At 36.0% G+C, this 26247-nt stretch overlaps 2 protein-coding genes across 4 annotated transcripts in view; one reads left to right on the top strand and one right to left on the bottom strand.

The window, feature by feature from the left end:
- Positions 1-26247, top strand: part of C10H1orf185 (chromosome 10 C1orf185 homolog) — a 68478-nt gene that overhangs the window by 18391 nt on the left and 23840 nt on the right. Inside the window, exons 1-2 of one of the 3 annotated variants that reach the window (XM_032303036.1) lie at positions 5648-5666; positions 21403-21508. In XM_032303036.1, the coding sequence (XP_032158927.1) occupies positions 5651-5666; positions 21403-21508 (122 nt within the window). In that variant the 5' untranslated portion in view covers positions 5648-5650. The other 2 variants (XM_032303037.1, XM_032303035.1) reach the window with 2 other exon arrangements.
- Positions 3313-4182, bottom strand: LOC116567748 (40S ribosomal protein S3a-like). The gene has a single exon (XM_032303034.1). The coding sequence runs from the start codon at positions 4162-4164 to the stop codon at positions 3409-3411; it is 756 nt and encodes a 251-aa protein (XP_032158925.1). The 5' UTR covers positions 4165-4182; the 3' UTR covers positions 3313-3408.

Below are 26247 nucleotides of genomic sequence, written 5' to 3'. Positions count from 1 at the left end.
CATCCATTTTACCCAACTTCCCACCACCTTCCCCTCTGACAATCATTAATTGTTCATTGTACTTATAGTTCTGATTCTATGTTTTATTTATTCACTTTTTCAGATTCCATTTATGAGTAGAATTATATGGTATATATCTTTCTCAGTCTGATTTAATTCATTTAGCATAATATCCTTTAGGTCCATCTGTGTTGTCTTAAATGGCATGATCTCATCCTTTATATGGCCATGTAATATTCCATCATATATATATACCACATTTTATGTATTCATTTGTCTACTGATGGACATTTAGGTTGCTTCCATATCTTGGCTTTTGTATGTCATACTGAAATAAACTTGGGGATGCATCTGTCTTCTGTAATTAGTGTTTTCATTTTCCGTGGGTAAATGCCCAAAGGTAGAGTTGTGGGAATGTATGGTAATTCTTTTTGTAATTTTGTGAGGAACCTCCATACTGTTTTCCACAGTGGTTTTACCAATTTACATTCCTACCAACAGTGCACCAGGGTTCCTTTATCTCCACATCCTTGCCAACATTTGTTGTTTCTTGTCTTCTTAATTTTAGCAATTCCAACAGGTGTCAGGTGGTATCTCATTGTAGTTTTGATATACATTTCCCTGATGATGAGTGATGTTGAGCATCTTTTCATGTGTCTTTTGGTATACCATATCTTCATCTATGCATCTATTGACAAACACGGGCTGCTTCCATAGTTTGGCTCCTGAAGCTAATGTTGCAGTAAACATAGGGGTGCGTGTATCCCTCTTAATTAGTGTTTTTGTACCTGGGGGGTAAATACCCAGTAGTGCAAACACTGGATCAAAGTGTAATTCTATTTTTAACTTTTTGAGGTAACTCTATACTGTTTTCTGCAGTGGCTGCACTAGCTGTATTCCCACCAACAGTGCAAGAGGGTTCTTTTTTCTCCACATCCTTGCCAGTACTTGTTGTTTCTTGTGTTTTGTGTTTCACCATTCTGACAAGTAAGGTGATAGCTCCTTGTGGTTTTGATTTACATTTCCCTAATGATCAGTGGTATTAAGCATCTTTTCATGTGTCTGTTGCCCATTAGGATGTCATCTTTGGAGAAATGTTTGTTCATGTCTTCTGCCCATTTATAATTGAAATATTTGGTTTTAGGGTGTTGAGTTGTTATCAGTTCTTTCTATATTTTAGATACTAACCCTTTATTGATATGTCATTTGCAAATGATCTTCTCTCATTCTGTAGGTTGCCATTTAGTTTTGTTGATTATTTCCTTTGCTCCGCAGAAGCTTTTTATTTTGATGTAGTTTCAATAGCTTATTTTTCTTGCCTCAGGAGACATATCTGGAAAAATATTTCTAGAGCCAACGTCAGAGAAATGCTGCCTCTGCTCTCTCCTAGAATTTTTATGGTTATAGGTCTCATTTATAGGTCTTTAATCCATTTTGAATTTATTTTTGTATATAATCAAAGAAAGTGGTCCAGCTTCATTCTTTTGCATGTGGCTGTCCAGTTTTCCCAACATCATTTGTTGAAGAGATTGTCTTTTTCTCATTGTATATTCATTCCTTATTTGTTGAAGGTTCATTGATCATATAATTATGAATTTATTTCTGGATTTTCTCATCTGTTCTGTTGATCTATGTGTCTATTTTTATGCTGTACCATACTATTAAAATCACTACGGCTTTGTAATATAATTGGAAGTCCAGAATTGTGATGTCTCATTTTGCTTTTCTTTGTTTTTCAAAATTGCTTTTGCCTTCAGGGTCTTTTGTGGCTCTGTACAAATTTTAGGATTGTTTGTTCTAACTCTGTGAAAAATGCTGTTGGTATTTTGATAACAATTGTATTAAATTTGTTCAAAGGGATATATACATCCTGATATTCATAGTAGCATTATCTACAATAGCCAAATTATGGAAACAACCACATGTCCATTGACTGATGAATGGATAAAGAAGAGGTAGTATATATGTATACATGTATGTATGTATGTATGTATATACACACACATATATAAAAATATATAATGGAATATTATTCAGCCATAAAAAGAAGGAAATATTGTTATTTGTAATGACATGGATGGAGCTAGAGAGTATTTTACTAAGTGAAGTAAGTCAGAGAAAGATAAGTATTGTATAATTCCACAAATATGTAGAATTTAAGAAACAAAACAAATGAGTGAAGGGAAAGAGAGAGAGACACACACAAACTAAGAAACAGTCTGTTAACTGTGGAGAACAATGTGATGGTTACCAGAATGGAAGCGGGTAGGCAGGGAGGGTTAAATAGATGGTGGGGATTAAGGAGTGCACTTGTTGTGATGAGCACCAGGAAGTGTTGAATCACTATATTTTATGCCTGAAACTAATATTATACTGAATGTTAACTTTCTAGAATATAAATAAAAACTTAAAAAAAGAAACAATCCTATGTTTTTTATCCTGTCTCTTATTGATGAGACATATTATATTGTTTTATCTATATTGAACCACCCTTGCATCCCCAGAGTAAATTCCACTTGATCTTGATCATCATAACTGATTTTTTAATGTATTGTTGGATTCAGTTTGCTAATATTTTGCTGAGATTTTTCATCGATGTTCATCAGAGATACTGGCTTATAGTTCTTCTTTTTTGGTGATTTCTTTATCTGGTGTTGGTATCAGGGTAATGCTGGCCTCATAGAAAGAATTTGGAAGTTTTCCTTCCATTTCTATTTTTTTGAATAGTTTGAGAAGAAATAGGTATTTGCTCTCTGTAAATGTTTGGTAGAATTTACCTGTGAAGCTGCCTGATCCTGGACCCTTAGTTTTGGGGAGTTCTTTTTATTACTGATTCAATTTCATTGCTGGTAATAGATCTATTCAAATTTTCTATTTCTTCCTACTTTAGTTTTGGCAGATTATATATTTCTAGGACATTATCCATTTTGTCTGAGTTGTTCAGTTTTTTGGCATATAGATTTTCATAATACTCAGTTATAATAGTTTGTATTTCTCTGGTGTTCGTTGTTATTTCTCCTCTTTTATTAGTGATTTTATTTGGGTCCTTTCTTTTTCTCCCTTTTGCTAGCTCTTTCTCTTTCTCTTTTGAAAAGTCTGTCTAAAGGTTTATCAATTTTGTTGATCTTTTCAAAGAACCAGTTCCTGTTTTCCTTGGTCTGTTCTATTGTGGTTTTTTGTTTTTGTTTTTGTTTTGTTTTGTTTTTAGTTTCTATATCACTTATTTTTGCTCTAATATTATTATGTCTTTTCCTTTTGCTGGTTTTGGGTTTTGTTTGTTCTTTTTCTAGCTCCTTTAGACATAAGGTTAGATTTTTTTTTTTTTTCACAAATAAGATTTTTTATTTGTCACCATTGAATGTCTGAATTTTAAACAGATTCTTGGACTGGTGGCTCATATCCATCAGCTCATTCCACTTTAGCACCGGTCTCATCCCCAGTAGGTTTTCCAGAACTACTACCTTCACCATGAAGCTCCATGAGCTTTCCCAATTCAAACTTGGACTTCTTCAGCATTTTTACTTTTCTAACAAAGATATCATGGAGCGGATAAATAGACTGACAAGCTTTTTCTATATCTTTTCCAATGCTGTCTGGAATCAATTTTTTGACCACTTCTTTCAAGTCATTTGCCTGAACCTCTCGGGTCATGATCTCCATCATCTTTTTCCGAATTTGGTGGACCTGTTGATGCTGAGCATGAGAGGTCTTCCAAATCTGATTATTGCGTTTTTTAGTAAAACCAACCCAAAATAGACGAAGCAAATAACCATCGGTAGTCTTGACATCAACATGAGCTTCAATCATGGTCTGCCATTTTTTGACCATGGAGCACATTTTGTCCCGGGTAAGATCCATGCCATGGAAATTGGTCAGGCAGTTTTTGCCCTGAACATCCTCAGTAATTAGCTTGAATTTTCTGAATGCAACTTCATCATTCTGCAGATCAGCAAGACTCACTTCAAAAACACGACACTTGAAGCCATCAGAAGAGATTTTGTTTCCTTGAGTTCTTGTGACTAATGTTTTTCCAGTATTTCTTATATTAAACATAGCTGGTGCTTTCACATCATACCAATCTTTCTTAGAAAATGGATCAACCACTTTCTTCTTGGCTCCCTTTTTGCCGCCTTTCGTAAGGCGCTTGTTTTTGCCGACCGTCATGGTGCTGCTCAGGGAGCCAAAAGGCAAGGTTAGATTTTTTATTTGAGATTTTTCTTTCCCCTTGAGGTAAACCTACGTTGCTATTTACTTCCCTCTTAGAATTGTTTTTGCTGTATCCCAAAGATTTGGGATTGTTGCGTTTTCATTTTCATTTGTTTCCCTCTAATCTTTAATTTCTTCTTTTAGTTTGTGGTTGACCCATTCATTGTTTAGTAACATGTTATTTAACCACCACGTATTTGTGGTCCTTCCAGATTTTTTCATGGTTAATTTCTAGTTTCACAGCATAGTGGTCAGAAAAGATGAGTGATATGACTTTGATATTTTTCAATTTTGAGACTTATCTTATGGCCTAATATTTTATCTCTTCTGGAGAATGTTTTATGTGCACTTGAAAAGAATGTGTATTCTGCTGCTTTAGGATGGAATGTTCTGAATGTATGTGTTAACTCCATTTGGTCCAGTGTGTCATTTAAAACCACTGTTTCCTTGTTTATTTTCTGTTTGGGTGATCTGTCCATCAGTGTAAGTGGGGAGTTAAAGTCCCCTACTATTATTATATTATTATCAATTATTTTCTTTATTTTGCTATTACCTGTTTTGTGTATTTGGGTGCTTTCATATTGGATGCATAAATATTTATAATTGTTACATCTTCTTAATAGATTGTTCTGATATAGTGTCCTTCTTTTCTCTTGTTACGATCTTTGTTTTAAAGTCTATTTTGTCCAGTGTAAGTATTGTTACTCTGGCTTTCTTTTGACATCCATTTGCATGAAGAATGTTTCTCCATATCCACACTTGCAGTCTTTAGGTGTCTTTAGTTCTGAAATAAGTCTCTTATAGGATGCCTATAGATGGGTCTTTTTTTTTTAATCCACTTTTTCACCCTATGTCTTTTGATTGGAGCAGTTAGTCCATTTACAGTCAAAGTAATTATTGATAGATATGTATTTAATTGCCATTTTTTATTGTTTTATGGTTGTTTCCATAGATTTTCTAGACGCTTTCTTCTCTCTTCCATGTGTTGTTGGCTTTCTATAGTGATATACTTGGATTCTTTTTTATTTTTTGCATATCTATTACAAGTTTTTTACCACCTGGATTGTTTTGTTTTCTATTTCATTGGTTTTCACTTTAGTTTTTAATATCCTTTTTCTTCTGTTTTAGGCTTAATCTGCTTTACTTTAGTTTTTAAGGTTTTTCACACATTTTCCCCTAATATTGCAGGTGTTGGTGTAAAATTTCACCTAAGTTCTGGTTTAGTGGCATCCCACAAATCCTGATAATGTTGTATTTTCATTTTATTTGGGTTGAGTGTTCTATGAATGTTAATTAGATCCATGGTGACACATGGCTCCAAAGTTCCTTGAGAATGATTTCCATCCCAGTCATACCTAAAAGGAGAAAGAACATGGAGAAAGGTGCTTGAGAGGTTTTTATGACATCACTTCCATTCAAATTCTATTGGTTAGAACTCAGTCATATGGCTTCACCTAATGGTATGCGAAGCTGGGACACGGTAGTCTAGCTTTTTGCCGGGGAAGAAGAGGAAAATGTATTTGGACAAACAGCCAGCAATCTCTTTATATTTTCTGGAAGAGCTTGTATAAGATAAGAAATACTTGAATCATGGGTATACAGTAGAAATTATAAAGTTATTGGGGCCTGCTCTTTTCTTTAGGGGAAATTTTGTAACTGCTGATTGTATAATGGATACATGTTGATTTAGGTTTTCTATTCTTGACTCATTTTTTGTAAGTTACTTTTTAGGTATATATAATTTTGTAAAAGTTTTAAAATGTATTACCATAAATTTGTTTGAAGTATTTTCTTATTTTAAACACTAATGTAATTGTAATTATGTTCTTTCTTCATTTTAAATATTGTTTATTTATACTTCTTTTTTACTTGGTTTTTAATCTAACTAGAGCTTTATTCAATCATGTTAGTCTTTACCAAGAATCTTAATTTTTATCCTATAAATTTCTGTTCATTATGTATTTCTTTTGTCTACATTACGTGGGCTTATTTTGCTGGTCTTTTTCAACTTATAATTTGAATGATAAGCTTATTATTTTTCAGCGTTCTTTTCTAATATATGCATTTAGGGCCATATATTCCCCTTGAATTTGGCTCCAGCATTGTTGCCACAAGTATTTGTACATATCATTATTGATTATTTCTATGTATTTTCAAATTTCCATTTATTTCTTCTTTAAGGCATGAGTAATTTACAGTGTGATTTTAAATTTCCACAGGTATAGGAGCTTTTCTTAGGGTATATATTAGGTTATTAATTTCAAAATTAATTTCATTATTTTCAGAGAATGTGGTATATGTAATAATGATTCTGTAAAATTTATAGAGTCTTACTTTATGGCCTGTATATGCACATTAAGTTTGAGATGTCTTCCTGTTTTTTTCCATGTTATTAATTTCTTGCAACATTATCTTATTTATTTATAATTATAGTTGTGTAAGATAGATAGTATGACTCCCATTTTTCAAATCAGAACGTTAAAGTCCAGCCAGCACAATAAGTAACTACTATATTCACAAACAGATCTATTTAGTCTTATAACCACTCTGAACAAATACCAAGTAAAAAAGTATGGTCAACTTTTTATACTGGTTGCATATGAGCCTTGCTTATATCTCATTATAGATGTTTAAACCTTTAGGGCAAGGATTCATTCTTATTTAAATGGCTTTTTATCCCTCACTTGATATCTGAAATAATATTCTATGCATATTTGGTGTTTAAAAGATTTTTGTTGATGGGGTGCCTGGTTGGCTCTGTCAGTTAATGGACCAACTCTTGGTTTTGGCTTTGGTCATGATCTCAGGGTTCTCAGATCAAGCCCCATATGGGGCTCCACACTCAGCACAGAGTCTGCTTGAGATTCTTCCTTTCCCTTCTTCTCCCTCCCCTTCTGCTCCTCCCCCACTTGCTCATGCTCTCTCTCAAATAAATACATAAAATCTTAAAAAAAAAAAAAAAGATTTTTGCTGAATTAGAGTACCTGATACTGAAATCTGGCAAAATTCCAGAAGAGTAATAAACAGGTAATTCATGAAGATTCAAATAATAAAACAAAGGCAAGAGAAAAGATGGTGGAGGACTAGGGAACCCTATTTCAACCAGTCCCCTGAATTGAGCTGGATATCTACCAGACCATTCCGAGCACCCACAAAATCAACCTGAGATGTAAGAAGATATGGATCTCTACAAACAGAATATTTCTGACAATTGGTCTTGAGGTATGAAATGTGGAGCTGTGATTCTGTGGACAGATATCAGAAGATAAACAGAATGGGGAGGGAGCCTCAGGGATCCTATGCCACTGGAGTACAAAAACCTCCCATGCTGGGGACTGGCACAGACTCAGAGAGTGGTAGTGGTAGGGAAAGGACTTTAGGCAGCCCCCCAGATTGAAACCTGGGGGCTGCAGGGGCACACCTGTGAACTGGGGGCAGCTTGCAGTTTTAGAGCACAAAGGGCAGAGATATGCCTGAACTTGGAAGCGAGGCCTGGGAGTGCTGCTGTGGGGCACACGACCCAGGACTCATGGTTTTTTAGTAACACAGAGAGAAATGGAGATAGTGTGGCCTAGAGTACTCAGTAGAGAGCAGTGATCTCTCTGTTCTGAGACAGAGGTTTGGATACAGTCACTTCTGCTCACTCAGAAGAGAACACAGAAAGCTGCCAGAGAACAAAAGCCCCCCAAAACCAGTTTTCACTGAGCCCATCCTCCCCTCACAGGGGGCAGAGCAACTCTGCCCAAACAGGGCTGTATGAGTAACAGTGCAGCAGGCCCCTCCCCCAGAAGACACACTAGAAGAAGAAGAGGCCAACATCCCTAAGGTCCCTATAAAACAGGTGCATCTTGCTTGGGTTGTGGCCAATAATTTGGACTCTGTACAGTCTCTGAACCACCACTCAAAAGAATGACTAAGAGGAGGAACCCCCAACAGAGGAAAGATTCAGAGATTGTGAGCCCTGCCACAGAACTAATGCTTATGGATATAAGGAAGATGACAGGAATAGACTTCCAGGTAACAGTTATGAAGACAATAGCTAGGATGGAGAAAACCATTAAGGGCATCATAGATTTTCTAAGGGCAGAAATGAGAACTAATCTGGCAGAACTTAAAAATGCTATCGGTGAGGGGCGCCTGGGTGGCTCAGTGGGTTAAGCCGCTGCCTTCGGCTCAGGTCATGATCTCGGGGTCCTGGGATCGAGTCCCGCATTGGGCTCTCTGCTCAGTGGGGAGCCTGCTTCCCCCTCTCTCTCTCTGCCTGCCTCTCCGACTACTTGTGATTTCTCTCTGTCAAATAAATAAATAAAATCTTTAAAAAAAAATGCTATTGGTGAGATCCAATCTAATCTAGATACTCCAACAGCCAGGGTAAACAAGGCAGAAGAATGAATTAGTGATCTAGAAGACAAACTGATAGAAAAGAGGGAACAGGAGGAGACCTGGAACAAATAGCTTAAAATCCATGAAAACAGAGTTAGAGAAATAAATGACACCATGAAACATTTCAATGTCAGAATTATTGGGATTTCTGAAGGGATGGAGAGAGAGAGTACTAGAAGATATATTTGAGCAAATAGTAGCCGAGAACTTCCTTAATCTGGGGAATGAAACAAGCATTTGTGTCCTAGAAGCGGAGAGGACTCCTCCCAAGATCAAGGAGAACAGACCAACAGCCTGGCATGTAATAGTAAAACTTGCAAATCTTAGAACCAAGGAAATCATTTTAAGGGCAGTTAAGGGGAAGAGATTCCTTACCTACAGAGGGAGGAACATCAGGATAGTGTCAGACCTGTCTCCAGAGACCTGGGGGGCCAGAAAGGACTGGCAAGATGTATTCAGGGTACTAAATGAGAAGAACATGCTGCCAAGAATACTTTACCCAGCAAGGCTGTCATTCAGAATGGATGGAGAGATAAAGAGCTTCCAGGACAGGCAGCAACTGAAAGAATATGTGACCACTAAGCTGGCCCTGAAAGAAATACTAAGGGGGGTTCTATAAAAGGAGAAATACCCCCAAGAGTGATATAGAACAGAAATTTACAGAGACAGTCTATAGAAACAGGGACTTCACAGGCAACATGATGACAATAAAATCATATCTTTCAATAATCACTCTCAACATGAACGACCTAAATGCTCCCACAAAACAGCACAGGGTTGCAGATTGGATAAAAAGACAGGACCCATCCATATGCTGTCTACAAGAGACTCGTTTTGAACCTAAAGATACATCCAGACTCAAAGTGAAGGGATAGAGAACCTTCATGCCAATGGACCTCAAAAGGAAGCTGGGGTAGCAATTCTCATATCAGACAAACAGAAAGACACTGTATCATTCTTAAAGGGTTATCTAACAAGAAGATCTAATGGTTGTAAATATCTACGCTCCCAACATGGGAGCAGCCAACTACATAAGCCAACTGTTAACCAAAATGGAGAGATATGTTGATAATAATACATTAATAGTGGGAGACCTCAACAATCCACTCTCAGCAATAGACAGATCATCTAAGCAGAAAATCAACAAAGAAACAAGAGCTTTGAATGACACACTGGACCAGATGGACCTCATAGATCTATACAGAACATTCCACTCTAAAACAATGGAATACTCATTCTTTTCAAGCACACATGGAACTTTCTCTAGAATAGACTATATACTGGGTCACAAATCAGGTCTCAACCAGTACCAAAAGATTGAGATTTTCCCCTGCATATTCTCAGACCACAGTGCTTTGAAACTGGAACTCAGTCATAAGAAAAAGTTTGGAAGAAATTCAAACACTTGGAAATTAAAGACCATCCTGCTCAAAAATGTTTGGGTCAACCAGGAAATCAAAGAAGAACTTAAACAATTCATGGAAGCCAATGAGAATGAAAATACATAGATCCAAAACTTATGTGATATAGCAAAGGCAGTCCTAAGGGGGAAATACATAGCCATCCAAACTTCACTCAAAAAAAAAGAAAGAAAAGAAAAGAAAAAAAAAAAGAAAAATCCTGAATACACAAACTATCTTTACACCTTGAAGAACTGGAGAATGAACAACAAATTAAGCCTAACCCACACACAAGAAGAGAAATAATTAAGATTAGAGCAGAGATCAATGAATTAGATGAGAAATATAGTAGAACATACCAATGAAACTAGAAACTGGTTCTTTGAAATAATTAGTAAGACCAATAAACCACTGGCCAGACTTACTCAAAAGAAAAGATAAAAGACCCAAATTAATAAAATTATGAATGAAAGGAGAGAGATCATGACTAACACCAAGGATATAGAAACAGTTATCAGAAATTATTACCAATAATAACTACATGCCAATCAATTAAGCAACCTGGAAGAAATGGATGCATTCCTGGAAACCTATAAACTACCAAGACTGAAACAGGAAGAAATTGACAACCTGAATTGACTAATAACCAGTAATGAAATTAAAGCGGTGATCAAAAACCTCCCAAAAGAGTCCAGGACCCAATGGATTCCCCGGGGAATTCTACCAGATATTCAAAGAAGAATTAGTATGTATTCTCCTGAAGCTATTTCAAAAAATAGAAACAGAAGGAAAACTTCCAGACTCATTCTATGAGACCAGCATTACCTCGATCCCAAAACCAGGCAAAGACCCCATCAAAAAGGAGAATTATAGACCAATATCCCTGGTGACTATGGATGCCAAAATTCTCAGCAAGATCCTAGATAATAGGATCCAACAGTACATTAAAAGGATTATCCAGCATGATCAGGTGGGATTTATCCCTAGGATGCAAGGGTGGTTCAGCATTCACAAATCAATCAATGTGATAGAACACATTAATGAGAGGAGGAAGAAGAACCTTATGGTCCTCCCAATTGATGCAGAAAAAGCATTTGACTAAATACAGCATCCTTTCCTGATTAAAACTCTTTGGAGTATAGAGATAGAGGGATCATTCCTCAATTTCATAAGATTCATCTGTGAAAAACCCAGCAAATGTCATTCTCAATGAATGAAAAGCTGTGAGCCTTCCTATTGGAATCAGGAATACAATAAGGATGACCACTCTCACCACTACTGTTCAACATAGTATTAGAAGTCCTAGCAACAGCACTCAGACAACAAAAAGAAAAGGTGTTTGAATTGGCAAAGAAGAAGTCAAACCCTCTCTCTTTGCAGATGACATGATACTTTATGTAAACCCAAAAGACTCCATCCCCAAATAACTAGAACTCATACAGCAATTCAGTAATGTGGCAGGATACAAAATCGATCCACAGAAAACATTTGCTTTCTTAAACACTAACAATGTAACTGTAGAAAGAGAAATTAGAGAACTGATTCCATTTACAATAGCACTAAAAACCATAAGATACCTTGAAATAAACGTAACCAATGAGGTAAAGGAGCTACAGACCACTCATTAATGAAATTGAAGAAAACACAAAAAGTTGGAAAAATATTCCATGCTCATGCATTGGAAGAATAAATATTGTTAAGATGTCTGTGCTGCCCAGAGCAATCTATGCTTCTAATGACATTCTGGTCAAAATACCAATGGCATTTTTCAAAGTGCTGGAACAAATTATCCCAAAATTTCTATGGAACCAGAAAAGACCTCCAAATCACAAGGAAATGTTGAAAAAGAAAAATAAAGCTGGGGGCATCATGTTGCCAGATTTCAAGCTATATTACAAAGCTCTGATCACCAACACAGCATGGTACTGGCACAAAAATGGACACATATACCAGTGGAACAGAATAGAGAGCCCATATATGGACTCTCAACTGTGTGGTCAAATAATCTTTGACAAAGCAGGAAAAAATATCCAATGGAAGAAAGACAGTCTCTTCAATAAATGGTGCTGGGGAAATGGGACATCTATATACAGAAGAATGAAACTCGACCATTCTCCTATACCATACACAAAAATAAACTCTAAATGGAGGAAAGACCTCAATGTGAGACAGGAATCCATCAAAATCCTAGAGGAGAACATAGGAAGTAACCTTTTTGACATCAGTCACAACAACTTCTTTCAAGACACCTCTCCAAAGGCCAGGGAAACAAAAGTGAAAATGAACTTTTGGGACTTCATCAAGATAAAAACCTCTGCACAGCAAAGGAAAAAGTCTGTGGGGCAACAGAATGGGAGAAGATAATTGCAAACAACACTACAGACAAAGGGCTGTCCAAGATCTATAAAGAACTTCTGGAACTCAACACCCAAAAAACCAGATAATCAAGTCAAAATAGGCAGAAGACATGAGCAGACACTTCTCAAAAGAACACATACAAATGGCTAACAGACACATGAAAAAGTGTTCAACATCACTAGCTATCAGGGAAATTCAAATCCAAAACCCACTGAGATATACCACCTTACACCAGTTAGAATGGCAAACATTGACAAGACAAGAAACACAAATGTTGAAGAGGCTGTGGAGAAAGGGGAACCCTGTTACATGTTGGTGAGAACCAAGTTGATACAACCACTTTGGAAAACACTGAGGAGGTTCCTCAAAAAATTAAAAATAGAGCTGTCCTATGACTGAGCAATTGCACTATGGGGTGTTTACCCCAAAGATAAAGATGTAGTGAAAAGAAGGGCCATATGCACCCCAGTGTTCATAGCAGCAATGTCCACAATAGCCAAACTGTGGAAAGAGCCAAGGTGCCCTTCAACAACAGATGAATGGATAAAGAAGATATAGTCGATATATTCAGTGGAATTACTCAGCCATCAGAAAGGATGAATACCCAGCTTTTGCATCAACATGGATGGGACTGGAGGAGATTATGCTGCGTGAAATAAGTCAAGCAGAGAAAGTCAATTATCATATGGTTTCACTTATTTGTGGAACATAAAGAATAGCATGGAGGACATTAGGAGAAGAAGGAGAAAATGAAGGGGGGGGATTTGGAGGGGGAGACAAACCATGAGACTGTGGACTCTGATAAACCAGCTGAGGGTTTATCTGAGGGGGGGGGGAGGGGGAGGGGGGATGAGTTAGCCCAGTGATGGGTATTAAGGAGGGCACGTATTGCATGGAGTACTGGGTGCTATACACAAACAATGAATCATGGAACACTACATCAAAAACTAATGATGTACTGTATGGTGACTAACATAACATAACAAAAAGAAGAGGAAAAAATAAAACAGGACTTGTAGTTCTGGAACTATTGCAAAAAATAATCTGAAAACACTTCTGACACAAGTACCTAATAAATCTAGGGAAGTTATAGATAGGTGTATACAGGTAGCATCCATATCTATCTATATCCTTTAAATACCTCTATATATCCATCTGTATATCCTTTAATGTTATCTATCTAAATCTAGACAGATATATACATACATACATTTATATCAATATAAAGAATATATTTAGTTATAGATACATATCTTAAAGGATAGATGGGCAAACAGAGACCTACAAAGGCAATAAATGTATAGATACATAAATGGAAAGAAAACTAAGCGAATTTAGTTTACTGATGCAAAGGCAAAAGAGAACGGCCAGTTTTGATTTTTGTGTTAATGAAGTTATTAATGGCCTTGGAAATAGATGTGAACAAGTAGGAATTCTCATTGGTAGGGGGTAAAAAAAGATCAATTGTAAGCTGGAGGGTGCTGCCAGGAGAGAGTTTTATTAATTTTAAGATGGAAGAATCATAACCTGATTTAAGACTTACTGTTCTTGGAGTACCTGGATGGTTCAGACAATTAAGCTGGCTATCTTCAGCTCAGGTCATGATCTCAGGGTCCTGGGATCGAACCCTGCATTGGGCTCCCTGCTCAGTGGGGAGCCTGCTTCTCCCTCTGCTTCTGTCCCCTACGTGTGCTGTTTCTCTCACTCACTCTATCAAATACATAAATAAAATCCTTTAAAAAAAAAAGACTTAATGTTCTTATCTAGCTATCTCTTACTTAGTCTGTAAGATTCAGCTCAGGTATTATCTCTAGGACTATACCTGCACTTGATCAAACTCCTCTGTTGTCTTAGCACTGTCAAAAGGTTGTTATCGTATCACTTAGAATGTTTTAATGAATATATCCATTTAAATGTCTCCTGCAGATTATAAACTCTGTGATCATGTGTTATTTATCTTTCAATCACCAATTCTTGGCAAAGGTTTGGCAATAGAAAGTGCTCAGGCAATGTTTAACTAAACTATGGAGCTTTTCAAAATTTCTCCTTTTTATAAAACTTCTGTATCCACACTCTGTCCTTTTTTCTTCCATAATAACACATATATACTTTTTAATTGCATTTATTCCTTTTCACATGTATGACCTTCCTACATACATACTTATATTATAAACAACATAGTTATTTTGTTCATTTTTATAATACTAACATTTAGCATAGTGCCTATCATTCATTTATTGAATATTCAATCATTTCTCGAGTAACCAGTCATTATTCTAAACTCTAAGAATATAATAATGAAAAAGATTTATCTTCTGGCAGAGGAAGACAGGATAGACAATAAACCAGGAAAGAAAATTATTTATAATAGTAATTATTAAAGACATAGAAACAAGGTGATATGATAGAGTAACTGCTGAAAATGAGGAGCCATTAATTTATTTATGATTTATTTTTAGAGTGAGAGCATGCACATGCACATACATGAGTGGGAGGGGAGGGGCAGATGGAGAGGGAGAGAAGAATCCTCAGACAGATTCCCTGCTGAGTGCAGAGCCCAAAGCAAGGCTCAATTCCAGGACCCTGAGATCACGACCAGAGCCGAAATCAAGAGCCTGCTGCTCAACCAATTGAGCCACCCAGGCACCCCAATAGAGTCTTTACTTTAGACAGGATACTTAAGAACATTATCAAAAAAGTAAAAATACTACTTTTTTATATGTATTGACTAAAACTTTAAAGTGAGAAGGGGATCTTAATGATTACAGAGTCCAACCTTTTCATTTTACAGATTGATTTAGAGAGAATGTGTGACTTGTTGAAGGTATTAACGAATTTGAAATTTGTCTTTCTCTTGGTAAAGTGTTTTGGAAACTTTGAGATTCTTTATACCTGATTGGGATTTCCCTGAGATGTAAATGACCCGTTTAAACCAGGGACTATGACGGTGTACTAATCACACCTATTTTCTTCCCTAATGGAAATTTGGGGAAAAAAAGAAAAGAAAGAAAAAAATAAAAGATAGAGCAGGGCAGAGATCTTCAGGGGAGACAGGTAAGTGGGCTATAATCACAGTGATACCAATAAAGTTCTGCAAGGAAACTTGTAGCACCTAAGTAAAGGTGTCAGGAATTACATAAGAAACTCTAAAAAAATTTTTTTGTGATTTTTCTAAGATATTCATGGTAGAAAATACACACACACACACACAGTCTAGAGTGGAAAATTGTAACTATAAGCCCTTACTCCAGGGATAACCACTGTTAATTATCTTTGGAAAATTGTAACTATAGGCCCTTACTCCAGGGATAACCACTGTTAATTATCTTCCTTATACAAATGTTTCTCCTCTTTCTGTCTTTCTTTCTTTATGAAATTGAAATTATATTATTTTTGTATTTTTTTTTAATATTTGAGAAAACCAGAACAGTGAAAAGAAATAGGGAAAGGATAAAGGATAATAAACACTCATGTAATCTACTAAATACATATTTTTGGTCATATAAGCTTCAGATCTATAATTTTTTAATAATAAAACATTACAGATAGAGTCTGTTTATGTTCTATCCTAAGTCCCATTCCCTTCATTCTCTCTCCAGACACAACAAATATCATGAATTTAATGTATTTTAATGCTTCTATTACAGTAATTTTTTTAAAAAATATTATTTTGTATTTTTTTTTAAATGTGCATACATGGAATCAATATATAATTGGAATAATTGAATACAGATTTAGGGGAATTTCTTTTTGCACCGAACATTATGTTTTTCAGTTCTGTTCATGCTGATGCATACATATCTTGCTTATTCATAAGTCTTAAGTGTTAACCTTGATGAATTTTCACTGAACACACTTTTGTGACCAGCCCCTAGCTCAAGAAACTGAACATTACCAACATTCTTGAACTCCCCAAATACCCGTGTTTGAATTTTAGGTTGGCCTCCTTTTGCCCAACATTATTTTGAAATAGTTGTAATCTATTCTTTCCCATTTATAGAATATTTTTTTTCTTAAGTCAATTTTTAAAAATTCATTCACTCAACTATTGATGGGCATTTGTATAGTTTCTAATTTGTGGCTTTCTTAAATAGTGATGCTATAAACATTCTAGTACATACTTTTCTGAATGCATTTCACTTTGGTATATGTGTAAAATTGTTGGGTCATAGCTATGCACCTTTTCAACTTTAATATAGAGCCAAACAATTTTCCAATGTATTGTACAAAACTCCATTTGCTCTGATAGTAAATGAGAGTTCAGGTTACTCTTCCTCCTTGGCAACAATTAACATTTTCTGTCTTTTTCATCTCAGGCATCATATAGAGTTGTTATCTTGTGGTTTAATTAGAACTTTCTTAATAGTTAATGACGTTTTCATACATTTATTGACCATTTAGATATTATTTTTTATGATATACTTAAATATTTAGCATCCTTACTTGATTTTTTTCTAACAAATCTAAAGGTAATCTAAAGGTAATCTAAAGGTCTTTATTCTCCACCCAATCTAGATAAGGAAGGACCTTAGCAATAACTATTGTTCCCTCACGTAGTAGTTGTGTGCTTTCAAACAAGTCTCTTAACCTTATTTTGCTTCAATTGTTCCTACGTCTGTAAAATGAGGAAATAATAGTACTTAACTCAGAGTTGTGAGAATTAAATGAGTTTAAATATTTAATACACTGAACAGTGCCTGGCAGGGAGTACTTACTATATGAATGTTAGTTATTGTTATTGTTGTTGTTGTTATTGGCAAAAGGATAGACAATATATATCAAGGGGACAGACCCGAGATTCAAGAAACAAACTGACACAGATATAGCTACTTGATTTTTGATTTTGATTTTGATTTTGCAAAAGCAACTCAGTGAAAAAGGATAGTTTTTTCAGCAAATGGTGTTGGAACCACTGGATATACATATCCAAAGGAGAAGAGAAAAGGAACTTGACCCATTATATCTTATATAAAAATTAATTCAAAATGAATCATAAATGTAAAACATAAAACTATAACTCCTTTATAGGAAAACATAGGAGAAAAATCTCTGTGGCCTGGGTTAGGCAAAGATTTCTTAGATAATACCATAGCACAAGGAAAATATAATATTTCCTCTGTACAAGGAAAAACTTAATAAATTAGACATTACCAAAATTTAAAAGTTTTGCTCTGTGAAAGACACCCTTAAGAGAACTGAAAAGACAAGCCATAGACTTGGAGAAAATATTTCCAAATCACATATCTGACCAAGGACTTGAGGAATTCTAAAATATCAGCAAAGATTTAAACAAATACTTCACTGAAGAAGACATGTGGATGACAAATAAGCCCAAATGAAGATGCTCGACATCATTATTCATTAAGGATATGCAAATTAAAACCACAGTGAGATACCACTGTACATCTACTAGAATGACTGAAATAAAACTAACAAAACCAAGTGGTGGCAATGATACAGAGCAAGTGAAACTGTCATATAATGCTAGTGGGAAAGCAAGATGGTACAATTTGGAAGGCAGCTTGGCAGTTTCTTACACATTTAAATATATGTTTGCTACATGACCCTACTGAAATAAAAATTTATGTTCAAACAAACATCTTTATGCATAAGTATAGTAGCTTTAATCTAACAACCTAAACTGGAAACAACCAAATGTCTCAGCGGGGGAATAAACAAACTGTGGTACATCTGTAAAGTGGAATGTTACTCAGGAATAAAAAGAAACTGTTGATACATGCAGCAGTGTAAGTGAATGTCAGAAGCATTATGCTAAGTGAAAAAAGCCAGACTCAAAAGGCCACATGCTGTATGATTCCAGTTATATGAAATTCTGGAAAAGGCCAAAAGTATAAGGATGGAGAATAAACAATGATCGCTAGCAATCAGTGCTTGGCTGCTAAGAGGCAGTATGAGGATTTTGGATGGTAATGAAGTGTCATGTAAGTTGGTTATGGTGCTGTGACATATTTTTGTATTTGTCAAAACTTACAGAACAGCACACACACAAGTAAATGCATATTACTATATAAATTAAAAAATTTTTTAAAGTAAAATCCTTCTTAGGTTAATTCCCTGAATATTACTTCTCTACTACTCCTGTATTTTTTCTTTTAGGACCCCTATTACTTTTATATTATATACCCTTAATCTTTTCCAATCTTATATTTCCTTATATTTTTTATTCCTTTATGTAATTAGATGAGTTTCTCAGTGTTATATTTCATCTCATTAATTGTGTTCAAAAAAGAATTTATCTTAAATTTTTTGAATTTTTCATTTTCCAAGGTTCCTTCTTGGTTTTCTGTTAGTGGTTCAGGAACCCCCTCCCTCAGAGATTTTGTTAATGTCGAGTCATTCACAGTGCCAAAGGATGATTTGGTCTAGGTCTTGCCTCAGTGATTTTTTCTGCTTCTTCTAACTAATTCTTGCTTCCAGATCTCAGTGCTGCTTATGCCTGTGGTTTTAGCCTCTACTTATTACTCCGTGTTGCTTTTATTTATTTATTTTGTCTATAGAAATTTTTATCTTTTTTTAAAAGATTTTATTTATTCATTTGACAGAGATCACAAGTAGGCAGAGAGGCAGGCAGAAAGAGAGGGGAAGCAGGCTCCCCGCTTAGCAGAGAGCTCAGTGCGGGGCTCGATCCCAGAACCCTGGGACCACGGGGCCTGAGCTGAATGCAGAGGCTTTAACCCACTGAGCCACCCAGGCACCCCAGAAATCTTTATCTTTTTTCCCATAGTTTTATTTATTTAATCTCTACACACTATGTGGGGCTCAAACTCATGACCCCAAGATCAAGAGTCACATGTTCTTCCAACTGAGCTGGCCAGGGGCCCCTAGAAATCTTTTTTATCTTATATTTGAGTATGACAGTGTCTTTTTAATATTTAAAAAATATGTATTTTATCTATCTTGCTTTTATCAATGAATACTATCTGATATTTCATTATACCACTCTGCCAGTGATTCTCAAGTGAGACAGTTTTGTCCCCCAGAATACATTTGTCTGGAGACGTCTTTCATACAATGCATAGGACAATCCCTACAACAAATTATCTGATCCAAAAGATCAATAGTATTGATGTTGAGAAACCCTGCACTAAATAAAGAATATGGTATTTTTCATATGTAACATCATCATAAGTTATTTAATTAACTTCCTTATATGCACTTAGAAGGTTTTTTCTTTGTATTATAAGTATCACTTTGATAAATAGCCTTCTATAACTTTTTGGTACCATTAGTTCCCAAATGTACACATTTTCTGAACCCTTTGAGAGGCATTATCTTGGAAGCTGGAAATTACATAGGAAACAACAAAAACATGGGAACAACAAAGTCTTTATAATGTCATATGTTTAGTGGAACTTATAATATGTTCACACATAAAGATATGTGCTTTTATTTTTTTTATTGACATATAAATATTATTTTCTTCAGGGGTACAGGTCTATGGTTCATCAGTCTTACAAAATTCACAGCACTCACCATAGCACACACCTTCCCCAATGTCCATAACCCAACCACCCTATCCCACCCCTCGCTTATCCCCCAGCAACCCTCAGTTTGTTTCCTGAGATTAAGAGTCTCTTAGGGTTTGTCTCCCTCCCCGGTCCCATATTGTTTCATTTTATTTAAATTCCAGTTAGTTAACATACAGTGTAGTATTAGTTTCAGGTGTACAATTTAGCGATTCAGCATTTCTATACAACACCCAGCACTCATCACAAGTGCATCCTTAATTCCCATCACCTGTTTAAACCATCCTCCCATCTGGTCATCATCAGTTTGTTCTCTATAGTTTTATACCTTTAAACTCTTTTTTCCCAGGTACTATGCAGTTGACCCTTGAACAATATGGGTTTGAATTGTGCCGGTCCACTTATATTTAGATGACTTTCAACATAGTACAGGACTATTGATGTATTTTCTCCTCCTTATAATTTTCTTAATAACATTTTCTTTTCTCTAGTTTATTTGTTGTAAGACTATAGTATGAAATACATAGAACATACAAAATGTGTTAATCAACTGTTTGTGTTATTGGTAAGGCTTCTGGTCAACAGTAGGCTGTTGTTTATATATGTATATACATAAGTAGTTAGGTGTTGGCAGAGTCAAAAATTATATCTGCATTTATGAGTGTACACAGTTTGGTACCCCTAATCCTCATGTTGTTTAAGGGTCAGCTGTACTACTAAATTGTTTTAAGGCCCTTTATGTTCTATACAGCTTTCTACAAAAGCTTCCTACAGCTTGCTTTATGGTTAGGTTTCACATTTCACAATCTTAAGGAATACTTGACCAACCTGACTATAAATACCTCATGCATTCTTTATTCTTAATTCTTTGCAGTACATACTAGTATTAAGATGATTTGTAGTAGGGATAAGTTAATAGAAAAAAACAGGACTGACTTTAATCTGCTGCCTAATCTCAGTTTAGTTCCCTCTCTTACCTAGACCTCAATTTTTTTCATCTGTAAAATGAAGGAGTTATACCACATAATTCTTATGGCTTTTCCAATTTTAAACCTGTGATATGCTATTATTTTATATTGCTTTTATTTAGCTTTTGGCCGTGATCTTTTATTGTTCCTGGGATAAAATAGAGATAAAAACAAAGTTCCTCATATTTGTTCTTTATTACCCTCCATCCACCTTCTTATAGTGATTGATAATACAGATTTTATTGTCTTATTGAAGGACTGCAAAGACTGATACTGGAAAAATAATTTGAAAATTTACAGCTAGACTGGGAAAGGAGAAGGCTAGATTAAAAAAAAAAAAGTGACAGCTGTACAAAAACAAAATCTAGGTATCAAATTGAGGCAGGGTCAGAGATATGCACCCTGAGCCCTAATAACCATGAGACCTTGTGTTGAAATTTGTTAGAATTGCACAGGAGCCTAGAATTCAGGTTTTCGAACTTCCTGGTTAATGTTTTAACACTACAGTATATCATATCATTCAAATTATTATGTCATTTAATTTTACCTACAGAATGAAGATACATGCATGAAATAATCTTTTATAATTTATTTGTGTAGGTTTTTTTAACCACTTAACTTATTTTCTGGCTGCTGGTGCTGTTACTTTGGGAATTGGTTTCTTTGCTTTGGCATCAGCTTTGTGGTTCCTGATTTGCAAACGAAGGTAAGGTTTATTAGAATGTTTAACTTTTTTTCCTTTTAAAAATTCAGTGAAAGACTTTTCCAAATGGTATTAAATAACTATAATAGCACTGATTCTGTAATTTGAGGTTTGGTTATAGACACTTTGATTGGGAAGGGAAAGCTTTACATGTTTAAAATAGCCCAGAAAGACACGTCCTACTAGTGTAATAGTCTGAATACTGTAATAGTAATCTTCATGCATTAAAATTCTAAGAAATAGTGAAATATATTTTATTCTCTGGAAGACGTGTTCAAATTATAAGTCTAGAAATTTTTAGTTTTTATTTCCTTTTTTTTTAAGATTTTATTTATTTATTTGACAGACAGAGATCACAAGTAGGCAGAGAAACAGGCAGAGAGGGAGAGGAGGAAGTAGGCTCCCTGCTGAGCAGAGAGCCAGACACGGGGCTCAATCCCAGGATCCTGGGATCATGACCCAAGCCAAAGGCAGAGGCTTTAACCCACTGAGCCACCCAGGCACCCCATAGTTTTTGATTTCTAATTTAGAGGTTAAAAACATTACTGGGACAAAAAGACTCTTTTTTTTTTTTTTTTTTTAGATATTTAAGAGAGGAGCTGACAGAATCCTCTGGTATAGTCTAAATGTAGTCTTTTGCCAGAGACAGAAAACCCTAAAATTTGGTGGTTTTGATTATTTTGTTGAGCAGTTGCTTTGTTTGATGTTTAAAAATGTAAATTGTAGCACGTTCTTGCACATACTCTCCCAGGATTCCCTATCTTAACCAATGAATACATACTATCTATTCATTTGCATAAGTCAGAAAACTGGAAATTCACTTACTCATTCTTTTAACAAATACTTATTGGTGCCTGCCATTGTTCTTGGTACCATGGATATAACTGTGAATAAGTCAGACAGGGTTTCTGTTTCATAGACTAGCAGTGCCACTGGGAAGAGACAGATAATGAAAAATAAAGTGGCCAGGGAATGTCTCTGTAAGTGGGCAGTATTTAATCTGATACTGGAGTTAAAAGAAGGAACCAACCATATGAAGACTTTGTCAGAGAGCTCTGTAAGCTGAAGGGATAGCAAGTACAAAGACCCCACGTGGAAATGTCCTTGGTATTGTTCAGGAAAGGGAAAAAAGGCTAGTGTACAGACTGTAGTGAGTGAGGGAAATAATGATGAAATTAAAGACGTAGATGGGGGTTAGATCACATAGCATGTTGTAGGCTAGAATATGGAGTTTGGATTTTGTTATTTATGCCATTGTAAGGTTTTAAGCAGGAGAATGACTTTATCAGCATAATAATGGCTAACACTGGGGACTTACTACCTAGTGGCCACTGTTCTAAATGCTTTATATGTGATCTCATTTAGAATTCATAACCAGACCATGAGGTAGCAGTAATGTTATCTCCCTTTTAAGGACACTATAATGTCACCTATAGATGATTTACACTTTTATAACACTTTTTAAAATTTGAGATATAATTCACATACACTATAGTACATAGATTTTTAAATGTATGAGGATGAATTTCAGCATATATATTCCCATATCATCACAACCCCGATCAAGATATACAACTTTCCATCACCCTGGAAAGTTCCCTCATGCTCCTTTCCAGTTGTCACTCCCCACCTCCCACTCAGAGACAGTCATTATTCTGATTTTTATTACCAGAGGTTAATTTTGCCTAGTCTTGAGTTACGTGTAAATGGAATCATATGGACTTTATGTTCGCATTTTTGCCTTAACATAATATTTTTGAAATTCATTCCTATCTTTGTATTTATCTATATTTCATTCTTTTTATTGATGATTTTTATTAATTGTATAAATACACCTCACTTTATTCTGTTAATGGACAATTGGATCATTTCCAGTTTTTAGTTCTTAGGAGTAAGGCTGCTATGAATGTTCTTGTACAATCTTTTTGTATATGTGCTTTCACTTCTCTTGGGTAAATACCTAAGAGTAGAATTGCTGGATCATATTAACTTTGTTAGCAAATTGCTGAACAGTCTTCCAAAGTGAGTATATACTTCTACCAGTAATATTTGAGAGTTCTAATTCATATTTTTAAAAGGTTTTTCTTACTTCTCTGTGAAGACCGTATTTAATTGAGCAAGAGTGAAAGCAGAGCAAGTTAGGAGGCTATTGCATAATCTAGGTCAGAGACTTGGACTAAAGGAGATGAAAAGAAGAGGTTGGACTGGAGGTGTATTTTGCAGGTAAAGTTAAGAGGGCTTGTTTGGTGGATTGAATGAGGTAAGGAAAGATAAATGAAATGGAGAATTAATGCCAACACCTACCTTTTTACCATGAGCAATCGAGTAGTTGATCATGCCAATTACTGAGATGGGAATATGATTAGATTGGGGAGCAAGTTGAAGGAATAGTGATAAACTAGGAGTTACATTTTGGAAAGTGTTTTGGACATCCATTAAAAATATCAAATACTCAGATACACATGTAGGAAGTTCAGAAGAGAATTCAAGCCTGAAGATTTAGAATATCAATGTATAGAGGGTATCTAAGGTCATTAGAACTGGGTGAGACTAACCAGGGAGTGATTTTTGGAAGAAAAGAACCTAGGACTACGCCCTTCAGCCCACCAACATTTAGAAATCTAGCAAAAGAATAGGAAGAATCATCTGAAAAGGAAGAACAGAAAGATATGCTGTTAAGGAAATCAAAATTAGAAAATGTTTCGGGGTTGCTGGGAAGATGGCAGAGGAGGAGGGCGCTAGGCTCACCCTGTCCCATGTTTACAATTGGATATCATTCACATCCACGTCAATAAACTGGAGAGTGATCCTAAGACTGGCAGAACAAACTCCACAACTAAAGGTAGAGAAAAAGGTGCATGAGAGAGTTTAGGAAGAGCAGATATTGTGGTCAGGAGCTACCCACAGGAGGGAGAGAGCTGCAGACTTGGAGAGGGAAAAACACCAGGAAGCCCACACAAAGGAAATGAATCCCCATAACGTCTGGCCTTGAAAACCAAAGGGGCTGAATTCTGTGAGTTCGTATCACCACCAGCAGGACTTGGAGCCTAGAGTTTTAAAAGTCAGAGGGCTAGTGATAGCCCATAAAGAGTCCCCACCCTTAAAGAGACAAGGGCCCAAGGAAAGGCAACATAGAAGTGACAGCTTGCTGATTGGAGGGAAATCTGATTATACCAATTTCAGAGAGTATTGGGGGATTTCTCTGGAAACAAAGGAGCTGGCAGTTGCCATTTTCCTCTCCTGCCCCCTAGCATAAACACAGAGTCAACTGTAGGAGGTGGTGCTGCCCAGGCACTTGCTACTTAACCTATTGGTACTGAGACCTGCCAACAAGTTCTCCTGAGCACTTGCCAACTCCAAGCCTGCTGATCTCAGCTCCAGGCTCAGTGTAATTTTTGTTAACGCTGTGCATGCTGCACCCATCCATGCCTCTACATTCTATGCCCCCATGGCCATCACACTTTGGGGGATCCAGCTTAGAACTAGTGGGTCAATGCAAAGTTTACTAACACTGCATATGCCATGCCGAGCCACCAAGTGTTCCAGGTGGCCACCACCACCATCCTTAGTCACTGTACCCCCAACAGCCACTTGGCTGTGGGAGGTCTGGCCTGGGACTAGGGGTTCAGTGCAAATTTTGCTAACATCAAAAGTTGCCCCAAGCCTTTCTGCTATCATATGCTCTCAGAGCTGGCCTACCTGGGTCTCACTAATATTGAGAGCAAGCATAGTTCACAATAGACAAAGAGTCAGTGAGATGTCTGGACAAAAATGAAAAGTGGCTCACACCTTAGCAGGATACAAGCAACAAACATAGAAGACTCCTCTGAAGAGCCAGTTTCTGGTAAATAGGGGACACTGCACTGAGGGGCACTACAGGACCTCTTCTTCATAAAGCCACTACTTTCAAGAATAGAACACAGAGCTGACTTTTGTAACACACAGAAACACACACAGAGAAGAAGACGAATGAGGAAACAGAGTTGCAAAAGGAAGAACAAGAAAAATCACAGCAGTATATCTAAGAGAAAGAGAAGTAATAATATGCCTGTTACAGAATTTAAAGTAATGATCATAAAAATACTGGACTTCAGAAGAGGGTAGAGGATATCATTAAGAACCTTGACAAAAAGATTAAAAATAACATATCAGACATGAAGAACTCAATAAAAGAAATTAAAAATAAAATAGATGGAATAAGTAGTAGTCTACAGGAAGCAGAGGAACATATCAGTGACCTGGAGAAAAGGATAATGGAAAGCAATTAAGCTGAACAGGTGAGAGACAAATAAATACTGCATAATGAGAACAGACTTAGAGAACTCAGTGGCTCCTTCAAGCATAATAACATTCATATTAGAGGGATCCCAGAAGGAAAAGAGAGAAAGGCAGGCAGGAAATGTATTTGTGAAATAGCTGAACACTTCCCAAATCTGGGGAGGGAAACAAAAATCCAGATACAGGAGGCACAGAGATCCCACAACAAATTCAACTCAAGAAGCAAGAAGGTCCACACCAAGACACTTAGTAATTAGAAAGTCAAAAAATAGTGATAGAGAATTTTAAAGGTAGCAAGAGAAAAGAAGACAGCTACATACAAAGGAAACCCCAAAAAGTTATCAGCTGATTATTTAACAGAAACTTTGTAAGTTGAAAGAGGATAGCATAATGTATTCAAAGTGCTGAAGGGGAAAATTCTGCAGCCAAGAATGCTTTACCCAGCGAGGCTATCATTCAGAATA

Source organism: Mustela erminea, chromosome 10 (genome assembly GCF_009829155.1).
Source record: "Mustela erminea isolate mMusErm1 chromosome 10, mMusErm1.Pri, whole genome shotgun sequence".
NCBI lineage: Eukaryota > Metazoa > Chordata > Mammalia > Carnivora > Mustelidae > Mustela > Mustela erminea.
This window is presented reverse-complemented; position numbering and strand designations above follow the sequence as displayed.